General features: G+C 49.3%; 1 protein-coding gene across 1 annotated transcript in view; it reads right to left on the bottom strand.

Annotated features, from left to right (window-relative positions):
* Window positions 1-1672: 1672 nt before the first annotated feature.
* The window catches only part of LOC142310360 (uncharacterized), a 66212-nt gene continuing 41694 nt past the window's right edge, over window positions 1673-26190 (bottom strand). The window contains exons 4-7 of the mRNA XM_075347878.1: window positions 20526-20549; window positions 17446-17717; window positions 13822-13910; window positions 1673-1887 (exon numbers count right to left, since the gene is read on the bottom strand). Coding sequence (XP_075203993.1) covers window positions 13836-13910; window positions 17446-17717; window positions 20526-20549 — 371 coding nt within the window. The 3' untranslated portion in view covers window positions 1673-1887; window positions 13822-13835. The remainder of the gene's footprint in view (window positions 1888-13821; window positions 13911-17445; window positions 17718-20525; window positions 20550-26190) is intronic.

The following is a 26190-nucleotide window of genomic DNA, read 5'->3' as shown; positions in this document are numbered from 1 at the left end:
GCTTTTGAGTTGCATAGACAGGCTCGGGCGTCGACCAGCTGTGCTCTTGTTAGCAATCGGGCTTGCAGGAGTTAATTCCTGCTAGCCTGTGGATTACTGCCTGAGTCAAATGTTGCAGGTGACCTATCACAGTCGCCTCCTCCCTTTTGCTTTGTGCTTTGTGTCTAGTTGCTGGTTGGTGTGTTGTGGAAATTCTCTTGCTGACTAATTATTTCATCCCTTCCTTTAGTTTCCTCTTGATCACATACTGTCTATACCTCTGTGAGTGATTGCTGTGAGGTTGTGTTTTGTTTTTTTCCAATCTGTTTATTTGAGTGGTATTAATCACTCCTGTCCCGGCCTTGCCCTGGGTGGAGGGGTTGGGGGCCACTAAACCAGGGTTGTTCAGGAGCTAGGGTAAGGAAGGCGGCTCAAACATCATCACCTTCTGACGTATCTTTGGGTTCCCCTAACATGAGGTCCAGTAGTTGACGCGCCCGCAGGGTCTTGGGGGTCACTCGTCACCGGGCCGGTGTCGGTTAGGGATGTCACCGCGGCCTGGCCCGGTTCTGTGACCCTGGTAGTGTCAATAATTGGGGCAATAGGGAGTATTTACAGGGGAGAAGAGTTTGTATTCATGACGCAACCTGTGACCTGTGGTATACGGCTAATATGAGAGCCGCCGCTGCGGGATGTCTTTTCTGGGGCGTATGATAACACTTCTCAGATGGTATAGCTCTCCACAGGCAGAGCTCAGGCCCCCGGGGCTGATGTTGGGAGTAGTAGTGCACTCTAATAAAGGAGTGCGGGGTGCGGGAAGAATCAGACGACTAAGCGTTTGTAGTTTAAGTTCTTTTACTCACTGATCTGTTTATGTCATTGGACTGCTGGACTCCGCTGTGATGGGCTCCAGCCGATTCCGGGTAGTTCGGAGGTCAGAGCCGGTGTTTTGTTCAGTGAGTCCTTTCTCCCTGCGCTGTGTTGTGTGAGTCCCTGCGGCTTGAAGCTATGCTGAGACCCGAGTCCTGGGAATGTTTTTTTTCCCCATCCCGTATGGCAGGCAGTGCGAGTTCGTTGCTGGTGCCACCCGTTGGCTACGACTCCTGGCTCTATATGATGCTTTGCCCCTGGATCTGTGTCTGGGTCAGAAGACTTGAAATCCTCTGTCCGGCAGATTATGCTGGCTGGACTTGAAGTGCCCACCAGTTTAGGGCTCCGCACCCTGAGGTGTGCGCCGGTCCTGAGGGAGCTATCAGCCCTCTTCTCAGCGACCGTGTTCTCCTGTGTCTCATTTCTTCCCTGGCTGTCATTGTTCTTTTTCAGGCTGAATGTCTGTGTGTGTTTGTCGCCTTGGTTTCCTATGTATAGCTCTTCCCCCCGGGTTCCTGAACCAGTGAGCAGAGGGTCCTCTACATTAGTGATGGCCACCCTCCAATGTCTCTACCCCAGCCCAGTCCCAGTGAGAGGGCATCTAACTGTGTGTTATGGTGGATTGTGGTGGTTTACCGGCAATGACCTCCTCCTTACCCGGGAAGAATACTGCACCTCTGGTGAGGTGCAGTACCCTCAGTACCCTGTGGTGACTGAAGCCTCAGGGGTGCCACATAGTAATCCCATTACACCCCACGATATAAACTTAAATTTTCAAAATTATATTTCATAATATTAAAAAAGAATGAGAACAATTTTTTATTCATTATTTTCATTAAACAAATATAGTCTTTTTTTTCTTAAAATAAACCTTCATATATCCGTACCTCCAAAAGTGTACCAATCTATAAAATGATTTTGGTTAACAGCTTTTTTTCACCAGCCCCATAGAAAAATGTAAAACTTAAGTGCAAACTTTAGAAGTAGATGATGAAACGTTCTCAGTGTGGTTTTCTTCAATCTTGCGGTTTTGGTCATCTAAAAGAAATGCAAAAAAAAAATGCTTAGGAAAATATCCTTATATTCACCTGAATAAGAATCTTTGTGAAATATTCCCAGATTGGAAGTCTACAGCCCCTCCTTGTGAGTAAATTCCATTCAGAATTAGACCGTATTTTTTTAAGAAATCAGTTCGTCAGTAGTGATGAGCGAGCATGCTTGTTACTACTCGGTACTCGCACGAGTATCACTGTACTCGGGCTACTCGGCGGGGACCGAGTAATCTCGCGATACTCGTGCTGTACTCGTGGTCTTCATCCCTGCATGTTGGCGCTCTTTTGAGAGCCAGCCCTCATGCAGGGATTGGCTGGCAGACCACTGCAATGCCACAGCCCTGTTAGTTGTGGAATTGCAGTGATTGGCCGGCCCGCACAGCGTGACCGAGCCTTTATACCGGCGGGCGCGCTGTGCTCTGCTCACAGCCATCCAGACAGTCAGTGCAGGGAGAGTGTTGCTGCTTCAGGGAAAGGTTTGCGGCCCTTTATAGCTATTTCCGTAGCAGGGCTGCAAACAGTGTGACCAGAAGTCCTTCTCAGGACTATTCTAGTTGTATACAGGCAGGCAGGGTATAGCCAGGTCGGAGTACAGTAGCAGAGTCCTTCTCAGGACTATTGTTGCTATATACAGGCAGGGTATAGCCAGGTCGGAATACAGGCTAGTGACCAGAAGAGTCCTTGTCAGGACTATTGTAGCAGTATACAGGCAGGCAGGCAGGCAGGCAGGGTATATAGCCATTCCTAGTGGTGACCGTATACCAGCCTTCATCATATCTGGGGCTGGTGTACACAGTCTAAAACAGTCCAGATAGTGTCAGACTTCTCAGTAATTGTCGCTCCTAAAAACCTGTTAGGTTCTTATTGCGTCCGTGCTTGCATTTAAAAAACGCACGTGTGTGCCTGTCGGTGGCAGCGTACAGGTGCACTTGTGTGCGTTTTTCACAAACTATTATATAACGCACAAGTGTAGTGTATAATACACGTCAGTCAGCAGTGTCTGATAGTGTCAGACTTCTCAGTAATTGTCGCTCCTAAAAACCTGTTAGGTTCTTAGTGCGTCCGTGCTTGCATTTAAAAACCGCACGTGTGTGCCTGTCGGTGGCAGCGTACAGGTGCATGTTTTGCACAAACTATTATATAACGCACAAGTGTAGTGTATAATACACGTCAGTCAGCAGTGGCTGATAGTGTCAGACTTCTCAGTAATTGTCGCTCCTAAAAACCTGTTTTAAAAACACGCTCTGACAAAACGCTAGCGGCAGGGCAGGCCAGGACTTCCAAGGCGTAGAGAGCCAATTCATGCCACGTGTCCAGCTTGGATACCCATTAATTGTAAGGCACAGAGGAATGTCGGAGTACAGTTGTTTGATCTGCAAGGTACTCCTTGAGCATCTGGGCAAACTTAGGATTTCTTGTGGCACTACCCCGCACCTCAGGGGCTGTGGTACGTGAGGGGCTGAGAAAACTGTCCCACATCTTAAAGACTGTTCCCCTACCTCTGGCGGATTGGACTTGTGCCCCTCTCGGCTGTACGCCTTGGTTGTCCACTGATTCCTGACCTATGCCGCTAGCGTTTTGTGAGGGGAATGCATTGCCTACTTCCGTGACTATGGCCTTCTGGAACTGCTGCATTTTGCCTGACCTCTCCGCTTCGGGAATAAGAGACATAAAGTTCTCCTTTTAGCGTGGGTCTAACAGTGTTACCAACCAGTAATGATTGTCGGCCAAGATGTTCTTAACGCGAGGGTCACGAGACAGGCAGCTTACCATAAAGTCAGCCATGTGTGCCAGACTCTTAACAGCCATCACTTCAGTATCCTGACCAACACGATGACTGAACATGCTGTCCTCCTCCTCCTCCTCTCCTCCTCCTCCTCCTCATCATCTACCCTGTCCTCTGGCCAGCCACGCTGAACCGAGGATATGACTGCATGTCATATCCTCAATTTGGCCAGAGAGTTGCTCCATGTCTTCATCCTCCTCCTCGTCATAGTCCTCCACTGCACGTTGTGATGAGACGAGGCTGGGCTGTGTGTTATCACCCACACCCACTACTGTTTCTTGCTCAAACTCATCGCGCTCCGCCTGCAATGCATCATGGTTGTTTTTTGAGCAAAGACCATTTTAGAAGGCAGAGAAGCGGTATGGTGACGCTAATAATGTCGTCATCGCCGCTCACCATCTTGGTGGAGTCCTCAAAGTTTTGGCGGATGGTACATAGGTCGGACATCCATCTCCACTCCTCAGGTGTTATGTGTGGAGTTTGACCCATTTCCTGACGGCTTAGGTGATGCAGGCACTCAACAACTGCCCTCTTCTGCTCACATATCCTGACCAACATGTGCAGAGTTGAATTCCAACGCGTGGGGACATCACACACCAGTCTGTGAGCCGGAAGATGCAAATGGCACTGAAAGCCGGCAAGGCCGGCTGAAGCAGTAGGTGACTTTCGAAAATGTGCAGACAGGCGGCGAACGTTTACCAGCAGATCAGACAGCTCTGGGTATGACTTTAGAAACCGCTGAACCACGAGGTTGAGCACATGGGCCACGCATGGAACATGTGTCAGCTGGCCTCGCCTCAAAGCCGCCACCAGGTTCCGGCCATTGTCACACACAACCTTTCCTGGCTTTAGGTTCAGAGGTGTGAGCCAGTGATCTGCCTGCTGTTTCAGAGCTGTCCACACCTCTTCTGCATTGTGGGGTTTGTCACCTATGCAGATTAGCTTCAGCACAGCCTGTTGCCGCTTCGCCGAGGCAGTGCTGCAGTGCTTCTGTGTCGCCCTGGACAAGCCAGGGGCCACAGAGCACAACACTTACACACCCCACATTCCCTGCAGGCATATCATAGTCAAAACACAAAATCCTTGTTGCCTTCCCCAGGGCCTGTTGTCCACACCAGGGGGTGGAGCCAGGCGGTTGGTCTCCACCCACCAAGGAGGAGGGAAAACACAGGCAGTGATAGTTCAGCTAAGGAAGTGGAAGGAGGAAAGTAGTAGAGAGGAGAAAAGTGACAGCAAAGAGCCTGAAGTTGGTCCGGGTGTGTGGCCTGGACAGGACAGCAAGGTTGGCAGGATGTGGTGACCATCTGCAGTGGAGGCCGATTGGAGTCTGCCGTAAGGACCGTGGGCGGGTGGTGACCCGGCCGTACCGGACCGGTATACAAAGAGAAGCCAGCACCATTGGCAGGGGCCTTTCGGATCCCGGCAAGGCTTGGTGTCGCCGTGAATTTGCCAAATCCGTTAGTGAAGGGGACCTCAGGGTTTCCAAACAGCCAAGTCCCGATAGAAGGCAACCGTCCAACCGTGAAGGGGAGACACCGCCACCGCCAAGGGCAACCGTCTCCCAGGGCCAGCGCCTGTGGGCAAAAGGGGCTCCTCCGGCCCATATCCAGGTCGGGGAGCGGGTTACCGGTGGGAAACCATCACTACCAACACTGAACTTAGGTGCAGGGAGAGACAGTCATCACTAACCTGCAGGGAGGAACAACCGCAGCCGTCCGAGGGACCCGTCCATCCAGCCACTTGTTTTACCGTGAACTGTGTCATCATCATTGGGCTGAGTGAGTACCTCCGTGCCGTGCGGCACAGCGCTGCCCCTGCGACCCTGCACCTCATCAGGCCCCGCAACCCGCCTGTCATCCATCTCTACCCCATCACCGGGCCCCGGGACAACCAACCCCCCTACCCACGGAGGGGAGAAATAACAACAAAGCTGCTCCCTGTCACAGGCTCCTGGGATCCCCATCCAGAGCAGCGGTGGTGTCCACACAATCACCCCAACCGTGGGTGGCATCACGGACAATATCCCCAAAACCCAAACGACCCCTTTTCACTCACGGGCGATGAGCGCCGCTCGAGTCCCCGGGATCCGGCCATCGCTCGAGCCACCGAGCAGCAGCAGCCGTAGAGCAGCGGCAGCCGGACCCGAGCAGTGGGAGAGCGCAGCGTCCCCTCCTCCGCCCGCGACACTTCCAGCTTGGGACTGGTGTGGAGGGTAAAGTGGATGAGGATGCGCAGGAGGAGGAGGAGGCTGAGGAGCATGACATTCCGGAGCTGTAGAGTGTGGGTGAAACCCTGACTGAGGTAGGGCCTGCAAAACATGGTGCGTGAAGGACGTGTTCCGTCCCTCGCTCAGACTGGGTCCCAGCTTCCACAATATTAACCCAGTGTGACGTCAACGAGATGTAGCGGCCTTGCCCACATGCACTTGTCCACGTGTCTGTGGTTAGGTGGACTTTGGCTGAAACAGCGTTGTTCAGGGCACGTGTGATGTTTTGTGACACGTGGTTATGCAATGCGGGGATGGCACACCGGGAGAAATAGTGGCGGCTGGGGACTGAGTAACGTGGGACAGCTGCCACCATCAGGTCACGGAATGCTTCTGTCTCAACCAGCCTAAAAGGCAACATTTCCAGCGCAAGCAGTCGCGAAATGTTATCATTTAGAAGTGTGGCATGTGGGGCGTTGGCAGTGTATTTGCGCCTGCGTTCAAAGGTTTGCTGAATGGATAACTGAACGCTGCGCTGGGACAAGGACGTGCTTGATGATGGTGTTATTTCTGCGTGGGCAACTGCAGGTGCAGGGCCGGAGGAGGCTTGTTCGCGGGCAGCATGGACAGGGGATTGGCTTGCATGCACAACAAGCGAAGACGTAGCAGTGACATCAGCAAGCACTGCTCCTCGACTCTGTTGTACTTCCCACAAAGTCGGGTGCTTGGCTGACATGTGCCTGATCATGCTGGTGGTGGTCAGGCTGCTAGTTTTGGTACCCCTGCTGATGCTGGCACGGCAGGTGTTGCAAATAGCCTTTTTAGAATCATCTGGAGCCAACTTAAAAAGCTGCCAGACTCGGGAAGACCTAACATTTGTACAGGCACCTTGTGTCGTGTTGTTCCGGGGAACAGTTGCCTGACGTCTGCCTGGGGCCACCACCCTGCTTCTTACTGCCTGTTGGTATGCTACGCCTCCCTCCCCCTGTGCACTGCTGTCCTCGCTCTGCATATCCTCCTGCCAGGTTGGGTCAGTTACTGGATCATCCACCACGTCGTCTTCCTCTTCCGCACCCTGCTCCTCCTGACTTCCTGACAATTGTGTCTCATCATCGTCCACCCCTTGTTGAGACACGTTGCCAACTTTGTGAGAACGTGGCTGCTCAAATATTTGGGCATCTGTACATACAATCTCGTCATGGCCCACTTCAACAGGAGCTGGTGAGAGGCCAGAATGTGTGAATGGAAACGTGAACGAACAGCTCTTCCGAGTGTCCAAGTGTGGGATCAGTAATGTCCGTGGACGTGTACTCGGCCTGGTGGTAGGAAGGAGGATCAGGTTCTGAAATGTGCGGTGCAGTATCACGGCTACTGACACTTGACCGTGTGGAAGACAGAGTGTTTGTGGTGGTGCCAATCTGACTGGAAGCATTATCCGCTATCCAACTAACAACCTGTTGACACTGGTCTTGGTTCAAGAGCGGTGTACTGCTGCGGTCCCCAAGAATTTGGGACAGGACGTGCGAGCGAGTAGATGTGGCCCTTTGTTGTGGCGAAATTAGAGCTTGCACACGACCTCGGTCTCTGCCTGCACCACCATCACATCCACTTCCTTGTTCGTTGACAACGCCCTTGCGCATTTTGCAATGCTGTGCTGATGTGTATTCACTAGACTTGTGCGTTATATCCACGTTTTTGCAAAACGCACACAAGTGCAGCGGAAAGCTGCCACCAACAGGCACACACGTGCGGTTTTTAAATGCAAGCACGGAGGCACTAAGAACCTAACAGGTCTCTATCCAGGGACAACGTGGAGCCTCCCAATTTTTGGCTGCCCTGCCAAAGGGCTATACTACAATAGACCCACTTCCTTACAGTGGGCACTTCAGGTTTACAGGCCATCATGCACGTCTCTATCCAGGGACAACGTGGAGCCTCCCAATTTTTGGCTGCCCTGCCAAAGGGCTATACTACAATAGACCCACTTCCTTACAATGGGCACTTCAGGTTTACAAGCCCTCATGCACATCTCTATCCAGGGACAATGTGGAGCCTCCCAATTTTTGGCTGCCCTGCCAAAGGGCTATACTACAATAGACCCACTTCCTTACAATGGGCACTTCAGGTTTACAGGCCCTCATGCACATCTCTATCCAGGGACAATGTGGAGCCTCCCAATTTTTGGCTGCCCTGCCAAAGGGCTATACTACAATAGACCCACTTCCTTACAGTGGGCACTTCAGGTTTACAGGCCATCATGCACGTCTCTATCCAGGGACAACGTGGAGCCTCCCAATTTTTGGCTGCCCTGCCAAAGGGCTATACTACAATAGACCCACTTCCTTACAATGGGCACTTCAGGTTTACAAGCCCTCATGCACATCTCTATCCAGGGACAATGTGGAGCCTCCCAATTTTTGGCTGCCCTGCCAAAGGGCTATAGTACAATAGACCCACTTCCTTACAATGGGCACTTCAGGTTTACAGGCCCTCATGCACATCTCTATCCAGGGACAATGTGGAGCCTCCCAATTTTTGGCTGCCCTGCCAAAGGGCTATACTACAATAGACCCACTTCCTTACAATGGGCACTTCAGGTTTACAGGCCCTCATGCACATCTCTATCCAGGGACAATGTGGAGCCTCCCAATTTTTGGCTGCCCTGCCAAAGGGCTATACTACAATAGACCCACTTCCTTACAATGGGCACTTCAGGTTTACAGGCCCTCATGCACATCTCTATCCAGGGACAATGTGGAGCCTCCCAATTTTTGGCTGCCCTGCCAAAGGGCTATACTACAATAGACCCACTTCCTTACAATGGGCACTTCAGGTTTACAGGCCCTCATGCACATCTCTATCCAGGGACAATGTGGAGCCTCCCAATTTTTGGCTGCCCTGACAAAGGGCTATACTACAATAGACCCACTTCCTTACAATGGGCACTTCAGGTTTACAGGCCCTCATGCACGTCTCTATCCAGGGACAACGTGGAGCCTCCCAATTTTTGGCTGCCCTGCCTAAGGGCTATACTACAATAGACCCAATTCCTTACAATGGGCACTTCAGGTTTACAGGCCCTCATGCACGTCTGTATGCAGGGGCATTGGTGAACCTCACAATTTTGGACTGCCCTGGCAAAGGAAAATACTACAAAGACTCACTTCCTCAAAATGGGCACATTAGACTCAGAGGCCTTTATGTACGTCTCTTCTCAGGGACATCGGAGTGCCACACAATGTTTTACGTAAAATCTTTCATGTATTAATCTCAAAAAGCAACATACATTAGCTCTATCTCACTATTGGGTATGTGCCCTTAACATTTCCGCCATGAAAATTCATTTTGGTGTCATTTTTGAAGGTTTTCTGGTGAGTCCGTAAAAATGGCGTAAAACTCGGAGAAAATTGTTCACAGCTGTGACTTTTGAGTGATAAATGCTTCAAGGGGTCTTCCCCATGCTGTTGCCATGTCATTTGAGCACTCTTCTGAGACTTTTGTGCCATTTTTAGGGTTTCTACATGCTGCCGGGGGTCATTTCACAAAAATACTCGGGTCTCCCATAGGATAACATTGGGCTCGGTGCTCGGGCCGAGTACACGAGTATCTTGGGATGCTCGGCCCGAGCCTCGAGCACCCGAGCTTTTTAGTACTCGCTCATCACTATTCGTCAGTTAATGCACTTCTGTATTTACGTGATACTAGCTCCAAAAACAGCACTGGCCATCTAGTGGTAGAAATACAAATTTTTGTAAAACTCTGCTGACACATCATGTCGATGAAAAAAAATCATTAATTTTGACTTTTAACGTGTATATTTATTCTTTTCTAGGTTGGAATATGATTTACATCCTAATCATAGAATACTGAAGATCCAGAAGCTAAACATCATGTTAAAGGATCGTAATTGATTTTTCAACTAATTAAATTTTTTACTAACACATTATGTCATCTGTTCTATTTTTTAAGTTGCAGTTTTTTTGTTTTGTTTTTATTGATTGAAGCAACAGTTCCAGAATGGGACTTGAGTCTTGACTTTTATGGGAGAATGTAGTGAGTATACTCAGTTTTATGTGAAGTGGTCACTGTGAAGAGAGGGGGAGGAGGGAGAAGAAGCTTCCCTATTGCTTGTAGTTGTCACGGGCGGCGGGGCGCTGCGCTCACCACACTCGGGTCCGGCGCTGCTGCTACTGCTGCTCGGTGGCTCGAGCGGTGGGCCGGATCCGGGGACTCGAGCGGCGCTCCTCGCCCGTGAGTGAAAGAGGTGGTTTGTTGGTGTTTGGGATGTCGGTTTGTGACGCCACCCACGGTGTGTGGTGAGATTGGGGCACCACCGCTGCTCTGTACGGGGACCCCGGGAGCAATGGCAGGGAGCAGCTGGTATGTTTGTCCTCCCCTCCGTGGGTAGGGGGATTTTGGTAGTCCCGGGGCCCGGAGTTGTTGTCTGTTTGGTGGATTGCGGGGCTTGGCCAGGTGCAGGGTCGCGGGGCAGCGCAGTGCCAGGCGGCATGGTGGTACTTACTCAGCAAGTAACGCACACGGAGTCTCTGGTAAAACAAACGGCTGGATGGACGAGTCCCACAGGCGGCTGCGACGGTCACTCCCGGTAGGTTGGCGGTAACTGTCTCTCCCTGCAGCGGTGTTATGTTCTCGGCCCCGATGGCCTCCCACCGGTAACCCGCTCCCCAGTGGTATATTTGCCGGAGGAGCCCCCTTTTGCCCGCAGGCGCTGGCCCTGGGAACTCTAGCTGTGGCGGACTGTGAACTCCTCGGTAGGAGGAGCCAACCGCCTGGCTCCGCCCCACCTGGTGTGGACATCAGCCCCTGGAGGGAGGCAACAATGATTTGTGTCTGACTTTGATGTTCCTAACCGGGGTGTGGGGTGTGTTGTTGCAGTACCTGTGACGTTCTGGCTTGTCCAGGGTGCCACATATTTATTGTGAATATTGTAAACGTTCCAGTCTGAGCTTTAGAACCATGCCTTCTGGCCTCCAAGACCTTAGTTACCTGACCCTGGAATATCTAGCTATCCTTCTGGCTACATTACAGTTGTAGACTCCTAAGCTGTCCAATTACGAGTATTGTTAGGGCCCCGGCAAATCTGCTATGACTACCTTTTTTATCAGACACAGCTTTAGGCCTTTTTCACACGTCAGTGAAAAATACAGACGTTTTTCGCTGACGTGTTAAAAACGCATATGTCCCTCCGTGTGCCGTGATTTAACGGCACATGTGTGTACTCCATGTGCCATCCGTGATCCGTGATAGCACATGGTGATCAGATATTCCAAAGTCCCCTGTCCTCGCTCCTGCTTTCCATAGTGCTGAATCTCCGACTCTCCTGTCTCCGGTTGCGGCTGTCTCCCCTCTGCAGCTACTTCCAGGTCGGCTGTGCGGTGAGTAAATGCATATGTATGAGAATAATTAGCCGGCCTGGAAGCAGAGACAACAGTGGCTGAAGACAGCATCGCTGGAGACTGGTGAGTTTAAAAAGCTTATTATTTTACGTATATGTACATGTTTTTCTAGTATGTATTTCACAGAAAACACCACTGTGTGTTCCGTGTGACATCAGTGGTGCCACAAAAAAACGGACATGTCTCCGTGCGTTAACACGGACATGCGTGTATGCCACATGGAGAGATGGTCAGTGAAAAATCACTGATGTGTACGCAGACCTATTGATTTTAATGGATCTGCGTATATCCATGATTCCGGTACGTATAAAAGCTGTCACATATGTACCAGGATCACTGATATCTGAAACAGGCCTTAGGCTGGGCTACATGAGCATATGGCATCGGATGCGAGTGCATCGGATGCGATATGCTTATGACCCTCGGCTTCCGCTGTGCTGCGAGTGTAAGCCAATCGGAACAGAGCTGCGAGCTGCGGGGGGGGGGGAGTGGGCACTGCGGAGTAGAGAAAGGGATTAATCTCCCTATCCCCTCCATTGTCAGCTGATGCAACTATCGCACTGCACTCCGGTGTCATCCGAGTGCAGTGCGATGTTTCACTCGCATACATAGACTTGTATGGGTGCAAGTGAATGCAGATCGGATTGCACCAGCAGCATGCTGCGACTGTTTTCTTGGTCCGATAAGGGATGAGTAAATATTCGCAAATGGGAATGGCCCCAATGAATAACATGGGTCTGAGTGGAATGCAATTTTTTATCGCATTCCACACGGGCCATTTTTTTGTCTGTGTGTCCTAGCCCTTAGTTGCACCCTGGAAGTGAAGGGGGATGAAACAATGAGATATCAATTGAATCTAGACTGGGTGGGGACTGCATTTTTTTAAGGGGGCTGGTCTGGGGGTCTTTATTTAAATGAGACTGGTCTGTATTTAGATGTTTGATTATCTTCAAAGTGGTTTGATATGAGGTGTATTTTTTATGGCTTTTATGTTGATTTTGGAATCTGAGTTTTGTATTTGTTTAGGGGGTCTGATCTGGGCTTTAAAGAGGTTATCCACTACTTTTACATTGATAGCCTGTTCTTAGGATAGGTCATCATTGTCTGATTGGCTGGGGTCCGATACCCTGCACCCCCACCGATCAGCTGTTTTCAGTACTGGTGGCAGCAGCAAATGCTCAGTTCCCCAGCTATCCCTTTTTCTGATAGAGCCCATGGCCAGGTACTGCACATCCACCTCCTATTGATTTGAATGGGAGGCAGATGTGCAGTACCCAGCTGTGGTCGCTGTCGTTGAAGGGACAGCTCCGGAACTGAGCATTTACACCCACCTACTGCCATCACTGGCACTTAGAACAGCTGATCGGTGGGGGTTTGGGGTGTAGGACCCCGGCTGATCAGACATTGATGACCTATCCTAAAAATACGTCATCAATTTAAAATTAGTGGATGACCTCTTTAGGTTTTTTAGGAGGTCTAGTCTGGAGTCTGTATTTGTTTGCTTTGAGGCTTTTATATTTTTAGTGGTCTACACTGGAGTTTTTATTTAGTGTTTTGGTTTGTATTTAGGGAGTATATATGTTTTAAGGGGTCTCTTTTCTTGGGTAATTTTTTATGTGGGACATTAGTGTTTAGTGGCTCTGGAATCTATATTCATTTTAAAGGAATCTGATTTGTCAGTAAGATCAACGTCCCCAATTCACATATACGGGCATGCAGATGTTTGAAATATAAATTCATCACCACCTGTATATCTTTTATCTGTTGCTGCATTCATATGTAAATTAACAGAGCACTTAAGGATCCTCTGCATTCCAAGGTTAGTTCCAAGCCCAGCAACAATGTCCTTAGCTTAATTAAAAGCTCACCGTCTGACTTGCTTATTTAATACCTAATTGAAATATGAATAAAATTACTCTGGAATGCAGCAACAGATAGAATATTTAAAGGTATGGATTTATATTTCAAAGATTTGCATGCCAAAATATGTGTTTTGTTATACTGACAATTTCTCTTTAAGACATCTGGATTCTGTATTTTTAGATGGTCTATTTTGAGTTCTTTATTGTTTTGAGTTAGGTATTTATGGGGTCCATCCAGCTCCCACCCCCCTTATAGTAGACACCCAGAGCCCCCATTACTGTTATAATGACAGCCAAAGCTTTGCCACAGAAATCACACCGATCCCGGGGTTCCTACCCTACCCCCATTCAGATCTGCTCTTCTATGTGGGGCTACTCACAAAAGTCGCCATCTTAATAAGTGTTTGCTAGGCCAAGTGCTAATGCACTTAGCTGGCAGACAACCTTGAGCCACACATCATGGGCCCATAAGCCACATGTGGCTCCCAAGCCACAGGTTGGGGACCTCTGGAGCAGAGGCTGCAGTTCAGCACTAGCCCACATAAGTCATGGGTTCCTTAGCTGGTGTAGGTAGGGTATAGAAATCAACAGGAAATAATAGGAAGAAACACATCAACACATTTTATCTGACTTATAGTACAATACTTACCAAGCCCAATTAAATTAAAGAAAGACAGATGCCAGTGCCACAGCGAATGCCAATCCCAGATTGCCAGTGTATATGCCAATTCCATGAGCCTAAGGAGGAAAGAATGTGCTTGAATCAGTGGCAGTGTTAATAAATATTAGGGCAGTTATTTGTATCCTAAAGTAAAATACTAATTAGGATCAAACAAGAAGTCAACTTGACCCTGTTACGAGGGGGACCCGGGGAAGCGTGCCAAGATGGGAAATGGACTGCTTCCGCCGGTCAAGGTCCACTGTGCGGTGTAAGGGACCGCCGCTATGGTGGGTGAAGAGTGAGCGGGTTGCTGCTAGCGATCGTCTGGAATGTCACAGACGATCTATGTACACCGATCTGCCCTAACCCGTGAGGGTTGTATGGCACAGATCTCACGGCTCGGTGTACCTGTTGCACGGGGAAGCACAGAGGTGCCCACGCACGTGTGCCAGTGGAAGTCACGAGAATATGGCACGAGGGTAGCACAGAGGTGCCCACGCACGTGTGCTTTCAATAACCAGGTGAGTCCAATGGAGACTTGAGGAGCTCACCTGGGACAGGAACACGGCCTGTTGACGGGGGTACTGCCGGAGCAGCAAGGCAGGAACACGGCCTGCAATCGAGGTACTGCCGGAGCAGCAAGGGCCAAGCCCACAAGAGACAGTAATGCCTGAGCAGTGGCGTGGCAGCACGCTGCCAGACATCCAAACATAGAAGGGCGGTCGCGCGCCGCCATGATGGCAGGGGGAGCTTTTAAGGAGGTGCAGCTCCACCCGATGGCGGGCGCGAGGCGGAGATGACGGACTTGACCCAATCAGGGTCCACGACGTCCCAGCCTGGCCAGTCAGGATTCACCACGTCACCAGCCTTGTCATCAAGCCGTGTGACGTCAGTGAGCGAATCAGGACCCACCACGCATTGCACATGCTCACCCTCCTGCCTCTGGGAAATAGAGGCGGGATCCTCGGTCTCACAATGTGCAGAGATAACGGGAATCTCACTGCTTCCCTGAGCAGTAAACCTCTGCACATTGCGCAGCCTCGCAGACCTTCGGGGCAGCTGAGCAGGAGAGTCTGCGGCAGGCCAGGAATGGGAGACCGCTTCACTCCTTGTAACAGGAGAACCACTAGGTGTCACCCTTCTGCTGCCTCTCTGAGAAGGTATCTCCTGCACACTGCGCAGTCTGGCAGACCTTCGGCGCTGCTGAGTAGGAGTGCTCGTGGCAGGCAAGGAATGGGAGACTGCCTCAGTCCTTGCCTCAGGAGAGCCACGAGATGTAACAGACCCCTGCTATCTTCCAGATGAATTCCAATTATATGCCGTCAGATGGTGCCGTGTTGTTTATACATGAACCATCTGGGGGCAATATTTGGCAACAATGGAGTTCGATAAGAAAATGCAAGACTGTGTAGGCCGATATAACTAAAGAAGTTATTATTGTTTTCTTTGACCCACCCTTATCCACTTTACCCACCCACCTAATGCACACCTGCCTTGCCCCCAGTGCAGGTCACAGCCCTCAATTGAAGTATGGGTTATCGCCAACCTGGCCCCTTTAGTTACTATCAGGGGTATAAAATGACTAAATAGGCACACCTATACAGGCTCTCAGACTTGTTTTCCCTGAGCTGTCACTTATCTCAGAGGTAGGCTTGATGGTAGCCTGGTCTGAGCCCCCAGCTTGACCCTGACTCCTGTCCAACCCCTGTTCTTACTCCTTCTCTCCCCCACCCTTGGGGTGGGCTGGACACACCGTAACAAACCCCACAAATGACACAGACATGGGAAGCAACCAAACTCGTATACACTGCATACAAACATAAAGGGGAGACAATATGCGTATGGAAGGGAATAAAGTATAAGGAGTTGACAGGGTAAAGTAAATGGTTGGCAGGGAACTTCCACACCACTCAAACAGCAAACTACTGGTCATCAAAAATATGTTTGCCACAAAGATCGGAATCGCAGGAGCATAAGCTGAAGCTATTATCGTCCCCAAACAAATACACTCCCCAACCTTAAATAGGGAGGAGACTACTGAATAAAAATTGGCAACCTGAGTCTCTAATAGCCCCACACCTCTCCACCAGAATTAACTCCTGCAGTACTGAAAGACAGTGGAAAAGACTCAGATGCCCAACTGAGGCTGAGCAACTAGGAGACCTCAGGTTGCCTGCTGGACTCTGCAATGTGAACAGAATCATACACTGCCGTGGCACCCCGCGAGTGCCGACCTGAACACCGCATGACAGTATGACACCCTGGCCTATCAGGTTGTCACAGGGTATTGTGCAATCTGCCCTTATGTGCAATATCCACCTCCTCCTTGGTTACGGGTCCCCAACTTATGGTGTGGTCAATACCAGCCAATCAAAAATCCTAGGAACACTCTGCACCACACCCACTAGACACACCAGTGGACGGCCTGAGTGAAATAGGGTCGCCCACTTGGGGGGATTGGTAAGGGGAGGTCAGGAGTGTCAGGAGTAGGTCAGTGAAGCGTAGGAAGTGAAGGAGAGAGGAGGTCAGGAGTCGGGCTCCTAGGAAGTAACTAGGATGACAGATGGTGGTCTGGGCCTAGTAGGAGCTGGACCCTCGGTCGCAGGGGGGATCGTGACATGGGGCACGGAACTGTCGAGGAGGACAGCCGGCGGCCTTGTACCATCATGGGCTGGGACCAGGGCACGACGGAGTACGTGGAACCTAGGTCAGTGAGCAGCTTCAGACAACCTGACATTTGACCCGACGAGAACGTAGCCTTCAAGATCCGTTCTCCACCCGCTTCAAAATCGGGGTACTAGTGCAACGAGGGGGATAGGACTTTCCACTAAAACGGTCCAGAAAATCCCAAGCGTGAACCCTGAGAGCAAGCTCCCACAGTTAGCCATACATAGCCGACTAGTTTTATGCTATCGGGGCCAACCAAGAAGCGAACTAAGTGCCAGGAGGAAGGTCACAGATCATCAGGCAACACCATCAGGGAACGGGATCCAAACTAGCTCCCCTCAGCAGCAGCGGTGTCCAGATCTTTGGTTAACCCAGTTGTTGGTGTTAGCTTTATGGACTGAATGAGTACGAAAGTGACTCCCCAATCACCATCACCGAGTCCCGGAGCATCCCCTCCTACCCGTGGAGGGTTCTGACACCTGGCTGCCCCATTCCATCACCCCCGGGTACTCCCCAACGGCAGCGGTGGTACTCCACCTTACCACACACCACAGGTGGCATCACGAACTTTAAATATACAATCCCCTATAAATACCCCCCTTTATTTGAGTGACCGCACAACCTCCGGGTCCGGACGCTCCTCAAGCCACCGGATCCGAGCAGCCCGGCTGCTGACGTGGGGGCGGCACAACAGTAGTTGTAAAGCTACCCAAAAAGAAGAAATGGCAGTTTAAAGGCAGGGCAACTGAAGAATCAGACTACAAAGATTTGCTTGTAGTCTGTTACCATTGAGACAATTCATATGAATAAGGGACTGTATACCCAAAACGGTAGTAGACTTTTTCAATAAAACTATGGGAAAACTCACTCCTTTTCTGGTGGCAAATATGGCAGTGCCCTTAAATGTAATTTTAAAAAGTCATCATTAGCAGTCATTGTACTTACTCTGACAGTAAGAAAAGTATGGGTTCCTAGTAACTCTTCTTTTATGCCTTCTGCTTTTCCTGTACATTCATATGAACCAGTATCTTCTATTTTCAGATTATGCAATGTTATTTTAAGATTCCAAAAAGTACCAGAGATATCCATGCGACTGCGGTAATCTCCGGAGTTTATCCAAAAAGATGCAATTTGCTTGGTTCCATTTTTAAGGAACATGACAGTTGAGTTTTCTTTTGGCACAGGGCAGTCAATCTGATTGTTTCCTTCAAGTCTCCCTATGACAGAAAATAGCCTTTGACTATTATAATTTTAACAGTTGTGACAGTCAGAGAAATTCTGGAAATGCTAATTTTCCAACAGATGAAGAGGTACAGATTGGGGACTACTGCGTCAAATCATTATATTGTTAAAGGGAACCTGTCACCGAATTTGTCCCCTATGAGCTGCGGCCAGTACCAGTGAGCCGTTATATACAGCATTCCAGAATACTGTATATAAGACCCCAGGCTGCTCTGTATAATGTAAAAAAACATCTTTATAATACCCACCTAGGGGTTGGTCCAGTCTGATGGGTGTCACTGCTCTTGGTCCGGGGCCTCCTCCATCTTGTGCAATCACCGTCCTTCTACCCAGCCCAGTGTGGATGACATGTCATGCGTCATCCACACAGAGGCCACCATTGTGCTCCTGCATATGCACATTTTGATCTGCCCTGCTGAGAGTAGAGCAAAGTACTGTAATACGGAGGCCTGAGGAAAGGTCAAAGACAGCCAGCTCATGTGCACTACAGTACTTTGATCTGCCCTCAGCCAGGCAGATGAGAGTGCACATAGTGCACATGTGCAGGCGCGCAATGGAGACCTCTGTGTGAATGACGCAGGACGCATCATGCACATGGGGCTGGGAGGAAGGACGGCTCTCGCACAAGATGGAGGCAATGCCGGACGAAGACAAGCAACACCCATCGGAATTTACCGCCAACTAGGTGAGGAGTATTAAGGTGTTCTTTTTATGTTGCACAGCGTAGCCTGGGCTCTTATATACAGTGTTATAGAATGCTGTATATAAGAGCTCATTAGTGTTGGCCGCAGCTCATAATGGGAAAACCTGGTGACAGGTTCCCTTTAAAGCGTGGAGTTTCTATATATGACTGCAGTGATATGGCTGTTTAGGAGCTGGTCCTCCAATAAATATGATATATTTTTAGAGATAAGATGTACAACTCTTGAGAAATAGGGAGTAGAAGCCATGGGCAAATAAGACAGGATTTGCACTGGAGGTGTGCCCATAACTTTGGCTTTTTTCCATTGTCACGCCTCCTTCCATGCACTTCCTGCCTGATTTGCAGATGGCTTCTTTATTAGATTAGACTTTATAATGACTGGCACATTGTATCTCTACAATAAAGGTATAATTGTTTATTGAGAGATGAGGGCATGCATAGCCATACTACTATTAACCGATATAAAACATGTTGACAGCTTCCCTTTAAGTGGTACAAATAATGTATTAATCCTTACATGTATGTCACATCTACACTACAGGTACTCCTATGTTGTATGGCTAACCTCTCATCACAGACACACTATACTTCAAAGGGTATTCTCAAGTTATTACATTGCATTAATCAGTTAGGCAGCATGAAAATAAGTAAGTATGCAAATGATTTGCTTTTTCTATCTTCAGTCATTCTCATCTCCAACTTCAACACAAACTAATATCCATGGAGGTTTTTGAAGTAGTTGCATTTCAGGAGAGGTGTTGACTCCTAACATACTAGTCAGCTCTCTCCAACCCATTGATTTCTATATAGCAGTTGGATGCACCTCCTTTTTCCTTCATCTCAGCTCCTGAAAAGCTACTGTAATCAGTCATGCAAACACCCATTATCAAATTCTCAATGTTGTGAGCTGTTTGTTCAAATGCCCTGTTATCTCAATATGTAAACACAGTGATAACAGTGTAGACTGCAGACAACCAATAATAGCTGAATGTCTTAAGGTGGCTTTACACACTGCAACATCGCAAACGACATCGCTGTAACGTCACCGGTTTTGTGACATAATAGCGACCTCCCCAGCGACATTGCAGTGTGTGAAACACATCAGCGACCTGGCCCCTGCTGTGAAGTTGCTGATTGCTACAAATCGTTCAGGACCATTCTTTGGTCCTTTGTTTCCCGCTGTGCAGCATGATCGCTGGAAAGTTTCAGTGTGTAAAGGGGACTTTACAGCGACTTCGTTAGGGACTTCCCTTTCAAAAAGCTGCTTTACAACGTCTCCAATGACTAGCTAGGTCGTTCTGCAGGTCCGGATCGCTGTTGCGTCGTTGGCCAGGTTTGCCTGTTTGACAGCTCACCAGCGACTTACCAGAGACTTTGTAGCGATCCCGGCCAGGTTGGGATCGCTGGTGGGATCGCTAGAAAGTCTCAGTGTGTAAAGGGGCCTTTAAGGCCCTGTCACACACAATGACTTAGCAGCAATCCCGACAATGATTCTACCTGATAAGGATCGCTGGTAAGTCGCTGGGAGGTCGCTGGTGAGATGTCAAACAGTCAGACCTTACCAACGACTCAGTAACGATACAGGTCGCAGTAGCGACCTGTATAACGATCTGGCAGTTACTGGGACCCTGTCACACAGCGTCAAACATAGCAATGCGTCCTGCCCAGCAGGACATCTCCTTTGAAGAATATGGTCCGGACCATTCAGCAATGACTAGCGATCTCACAGCAGGGGCCTAATTGTTGGTAGGTGTCACACATAACGAGATCGCTAACGGGATCGTTACTGCATCACAGAAACTGTGACTCAGCAATGATCTCGTTAGCGATCTCGTTGTATGTGACGGGGCCTTTAGAGCAGAACTTTTAGGAGCTTATTAGTTCTACTAATGGTACAGCTCTCTTACTCACCAGAATTGTCAGTCAAGGAGGAGGGCCGCCCCCCAGAAGCCAAAGAAGTAAGGAGACTGTAAAGTAGTGAGCTGCTCAATAGACAACTTGAGAATAACCCTTTAAGTGTTGACTAGACTGACAATAGATTATTACACAGTATCATGGAAATCTCTAGGTCTTGACATACCTGTATTCTCCAAGTTTTTCTTTTCTAAAAGAAGAAGAAAAGAATTAGATGCAATTTGATCTATTTATTACAGTAACTCTGCCCTTCACCTCTTTACAACTGTTAATTATAAAGCAAGCACAAAAACTTGCAAAAAGTCATAAAAGACTGGAAAAGTTGTCACAGTGGACTATGCAAGTAAGAGTCAATATATTCATGAGATCAGAGCTGATTCCCAGCTCTAATGCATCAGCCATCATCCAGTTGCATCACCTGGCACCAGAATTACTGTTAATGCTGGCAGTTAAATCCTTTAAATGGTGCGCTCAATAGCCACTGCTGCATTTAAAGTGTTTGACAGAGGGAGGAGGCTCCTTCTTCCAGCCCATCAGTCTACCGAAACACATGGAGCCAATGCATTATCATAGATGCTAGCGCTATAACATTGGCCTCAAGGTGTTACGGTTGCTGCGAGCACTGGAGACTATGTCCAGATTTCTTGCTACTGCACATGTGCGAGCGCTGGAGACTAAGTCCAGATTTCTTGCTACTGCACATGTGCGAGCGCTGGAGACTAAGTCCAGATTTCTTGCTACTGCACATGTGCGAGCGCTGGAGACTAAGTCCAGATTTCTTGCTACTGCACATGTGCGAGCGCCGGAGACTAAGTCCAATCTTGGAGCCATTGCACATGTGCGGGTGACATCATCGCTGACACGAGGTCACATGTCTCTGACACCTTCTATGCCGATTGGTCGCTGGTCATGTGCTTGTGACGTCTTGCTCGGTGATAGGCCAGCATGACGTCACTCCTGTCGTTCTGGAAGCGGATTGGCTCTGGTGTCCTCCATCTTGGATGAGGCACAGAGTCTATATAAGACCCTGACACACGCCGCATGGTGCTCAGTCCTCTTGGTTCATGCATATGAGTAGACGCTCTGTGCGCGTTCCTCTAGGCATTCCTCTGTCTATGCTAGGTGAGCGCTACCGGCAGGGTAGCGTTCTTATACCTTACAGCTTCGGCTGCTGTCCGTATCCTTACCTCTTAGGGGAGCGGACATAGGCAGGTGCCTGAGGCACATGGTCTGGCTGGGCCTTGTGATTGTACTCGTAGGTGGACGTTGCCGCTAGGGTAACGTTCCTTATACTGCGTCTGGCAGTTGTTCGTATCCTCGCACACTAGGGGAGCGAACAGAGGTAGGAGCTTTGTGCGGCTTACGCTGCTGTTCGTCTCTTTTGCACCACTAGAAGAGCGGACCTAGGCAGGTGCCATATCTAGTGGTTCGTGTCCTCGCACACTAGTGGAGCGAACGCAGGTAGGAGCTTTGTGCGGCTTACGCTGCTGTTCGTCTCTTTTGCACCACTAGAAGAGCGGACCTAGGTAGGTGCCATTTCGCACACATTGCCTTTGTCTCTGTGATTATTAACAGAGATCATTCCACACACCCTCCAAGTAAGGGAGGAATTGCTTTACTTTCTTATTATATCCTTCTGTGAGTTAACAGAGGTATTGCACTCTGCCATAGTCTGCAGCAAAGTCTTTGCACGGTGGACCCTGACTGTCTGATACTCCTTTCGGTTATTATCAGACAGCCCCCCGTAACATTAGGACTGAGCCAAGGGTCTGGCAGTTATGGCAGAATATCAGCAGTTACACCGTTACATACAAGTACTTGAGTCACGGCTCAAGAGTATAGAGGATAAACCTCAGACCATGGTGACATCTGCACATGATCCTCGACTTGCTCTACCAAACAGATATTCTGGCGATGCCAGATCATGTCGTGGTTTCATTAGTCAGTGTCAGATACACCTAGAGGTTAACTCTTCTCGCTTCTCTACGGAGAGGTCCAGAGTAGGCTTTATCATCTCCTTACTTCAGGACAAAGCCTTAGAATGGGCGACTCCCCTATGGGAGCGCTCTGATGTGGTTACTCTGAGACATCAAGACTTTCTTGATGCTCTTAAGGCGGTATTCATGGGTCCGCAGGTTACCCATGATGCGGCCCTGAGACTGTTAGATCTATCTCAGGGTTCGTTATCCACTAGTTCTTATGCCATTGCTTTTAGAACTCTGGTGGCAGAACTAGATTGGCCAGAGAAGGTGTTGATTCCTATCTTCTGGAGAGGGTTGGCTGGCTATGTCAAGGATGCCCTTGCTACTCGTGAAGTCCCTGCTTCTCTGGAGGACTTGATCACAGTAGCAACGAGGATCGATGTACGCCATAAGGAACGTAGACTCGAGGTCTCTTCCTCACGCCCTAAGCATCGGGCTATTCCAGTTGTTAAGGGTCCACTACCATCTTCCTCAGCATCTGAAACATCTCCCACTCCTATGGAGTTAGGTCATACGTTCTCCAGACTACGCAAGTCTGGTCCTCCTATATGTTACGTATGTCGTCAGGCTGGGCACTATGCCAACAAGTGTCCTAGTCGTCAGGGAAACTCCCTGGCCTAGTAACCATTAGAGGGGGGTTACTAGAGACGTCTTCTGCACCCTCTAAGTGTTGTATCCCAGGTCAGCTCTCGTTATCTGAGAATACATGGCCTATTATGGCTTTTGTGGATTCCGGAGCTGACGGGATTTTTGTGTCCTCAGGATTTGTAAAGGGACACAATATTCCCTCTATCATGTTAGAGGCGCCTATTCCTGTCCGTGTTGTTAATGGAACTATGTTGTCTGACTCCATTACATTGAGGACAGTTCCCTTGCGCCTTTCCCTGTCTCAGGGTCACATAGAGGAGATTTCTTTTCTTGTTTTGCCTGAGGGTATAGACGACGCCCTTCTGGGTCTTCCATGGCTTCGGACTCATGCTCCTCACATTGACTGGGAGTCTGACAGCATTATTAGTTGGGGTTCGAAATGTCAGTCCCGATGTCTTCCCTTACCACCTAAGGTCGTTGCAGTTGCATCAACTGATCTCTCTCCCATACCTACACCCTATTTGGATTTCGCTGACGTGTTCTCCAAACAGGGTGCTGAGGTTCTTCCACCCCATAGGCCGTATGACTGTGCCATAGACCTTATCCCAGGTTCGGTTCCACCTAAAGGCAGGGTTTACCCCCTGTCGATACCTGAGTCGGAGGCCATGTCGACCTATATAAGAGAGAGCTTAGAGAAGGGGTTCATTCGTAAGTCTGTTTCTCCCGCGGGAGCTGGGTTTTTCTTTGTTCGGAAGAAAGAGGGTGATTTGCGTCCCTGCATAGATTACAGGGGTCTCAACGCAATCACAATAAAGAACAAATACCCATTACCTTTAATTTCGGAGCTCTTTGACAGACTGAGAGGAGCTCAAGTTTTTACGAAGTTGGATCTGCGGGGTGCGTATAACTTGGTACGAATTCGAAAGGGTGACGAATGGAAGACCGCTTTTAACACCCGAGACGGTCACTATGAATACCTCGTCATGCCTTTTGGGTTATGTAATGCACCCGCAGTATTTCAGGACTTCGTAAATGATGTGTTCAGGGATTTACTGTTATCCTCAGTAGTGGTGTATCTGGACGACATCCTGATTTTTTCTCCTGATCTGGAGACTCATCGTCAGGATGTCGTTCGTGTCCTTTCCCGTTTAAGGGAGCACTCATTGTTTGCTAAACTCGAGAAATGTGTATTCGAGCAGTCCTCATTGCCTTTTTTGGGTTACATTATCTCACAAGAGGGTCTGGCTATGGATCCTGCGAAGCTCTCTGCTGTCCTGCAATGGTCCGAACCTCATTCCTTGAAGGCGGTGCAACGCTTCTTAGGATTTATAAATTATTACAGGCAGTTCATACCCCATTTTTCTACTTTGGTGGCCCCTTTGGTGGCCTTGACTAAGAAAGGTGCTAATCCCAAAGCCTGGTCTACTGAGACATCTCAGGCTTTTGAGGCAGTAAAAAGACACTTTTCAACTGCTCCCGTTCTTCAAAGACCCGATGAGAGTAAGCCCTTCCTCTTAGAGGTTGATGCCTCTTCAGTGGGTGCTGGTGCGGTCTTGTATCAAAAGAACGGTGCAGGTAGAAAAAGGCCGTGTTTCTTCTTTGCTAAAACCTTTTCACCGGCAGAGAGAAACTATACCATTGGGGATAGGGAACTGCTCGCCTTGAGATTAGCCTTGGAGGAGTGGCGTCACTTGCTGGAAGGAGCGAAACATCCTTTCCAGGTCTATACAGACCATAAGAATCTGACGTACTTACAAACCGCTCAGCGTCTGAATCCTCGCCAAGCCCGCTGGTCCTTGTTTTTCTCCCGCTTTCACTTCTCCATCAACTATTTGTCTGGGAGTAAGAATAACAAGGCAGACGCCCTGTCTCGCTCTATGCTTTCTACCCAGGAAGAGATTGACGAACCTCGTCTTATCCTTCCCTCCAGGGTTTTTCATACGCTCTCTCCTGTGACGTTAGACCAAATCCCACCGGGCAAGACATTTGTTCCGCCTGATCGACAGAATGATATACTGTCATGGGCCCACACCTCAAAGGTGGGTGGGCATTTTGGTATTAGGCGGACACGAGAGTTACTGGAGAGGTGGTATTGGTGGCCACACTTAGCCAGCCACGTCAAGAGATATGTCGGTTCCTGCTACTCGTGTGCTCGCAACCGTCCATTACGGCAGAGACCGGCTGGGCTCTTGCATCCTTTACCAGTGCCAGATAGACCATGGGAGGTGGTAGGCATGGACTTTGTGGGTGATCTTCCATGTTCACAGGGACATAGATTTGTGTGGGTCATTACGGACCATTTCTCCCGGATGGTTCATCTCGTACCGTTATCGAGAATCCCATCTTCCAGGGTACTAGCCAAACTATTCCTCAAGCATGTCTTTAGGCTTCACGGGATGCCAGATCGTATCATTTGTGATAGAGGCCCGCAATTTACTTCCCGTTTCTGGCGAGATCTTTGTAGCCTTCTGCAAATTGAGTTGAATCTCTCTTCGGCATACCATCCGGAGACTAATGGTTTGGTTGAACGTACCAATCAATCTATGATTATATACCTTCGACACTTTGTTGCTGAGAACCACGATAACTGGTCCTCCCTCCTACCCTGGGCAGAATTTGCCCTTAACAATTCGCTGGCTGAGGCCACTGGGCAGACACCGTTCGTACTCAATAATGGGCAACACCCTAGGGTACCGGTACCGTTTCCCGCTGCTGCACCTCCTCCTCTTGTGGCCGACTGGGCAACTAATGCCAGAGAGGTTTGGGATCGGACTCAAGAGTCGATCCAAGCAGCTAAGGACCGTATGAAGACGGTGTCCGATCGGTTTCGTCGCCCGGCTCCTGTCTTTTCTCCAGGGGACTTTGTGTGGCTCTCTGCAAAACACGTGAGACTTAGAGTGAGCTCTGTCAAATTTGCTCCTCGCTTCCTGGGTCCTTATGAGGTTCTTCGACAGGTAAATCCTGTAGTCTATCAATTGAAGTTACCTGTCCATCTTAGGATTCATGACAAATTCCATGTCTCACTGCTAAAGCCGGCTATTTTACCTCACGCTCGTGAAGTGCACTCTCCTGCCTCTGATTCCTCTCGCTCTAGCTATGAGGTACGAGCCATAGTTGGTTCTAAGATGGTTAGAGGGCGCAGGTTCTTCTTGATAGATTGGGAGGGCTATGGCCCGGAACATCGCTCTTGGGAGCCTGAGGAGGCTGTCCATGCTCCCGACTTAGTTGCCGATTATCTGCGTCGCCGGGAGGGGGGCCCTT

Source organism: Anomaloglossus baeobatrachus, chromosome 5, assembly GCF_048569485.1.
Source record: "Anomaloglossus baeobatrachus isolate aAnoBae1 chromosome 5, aAnoBae1.hap1, whole genome shotgun sequence".
In the NCBI taxonomy this organism is placed as follows: Eukaryota; Metazoa; Chordata; class Amphibia; order Anura; family Aromobatidae; genus Anomaloglossus; species Anomaloglossus baeobatrachus.
This window is presented reverse-complemented; position numbering and strand designations above follow the sequence as displayed.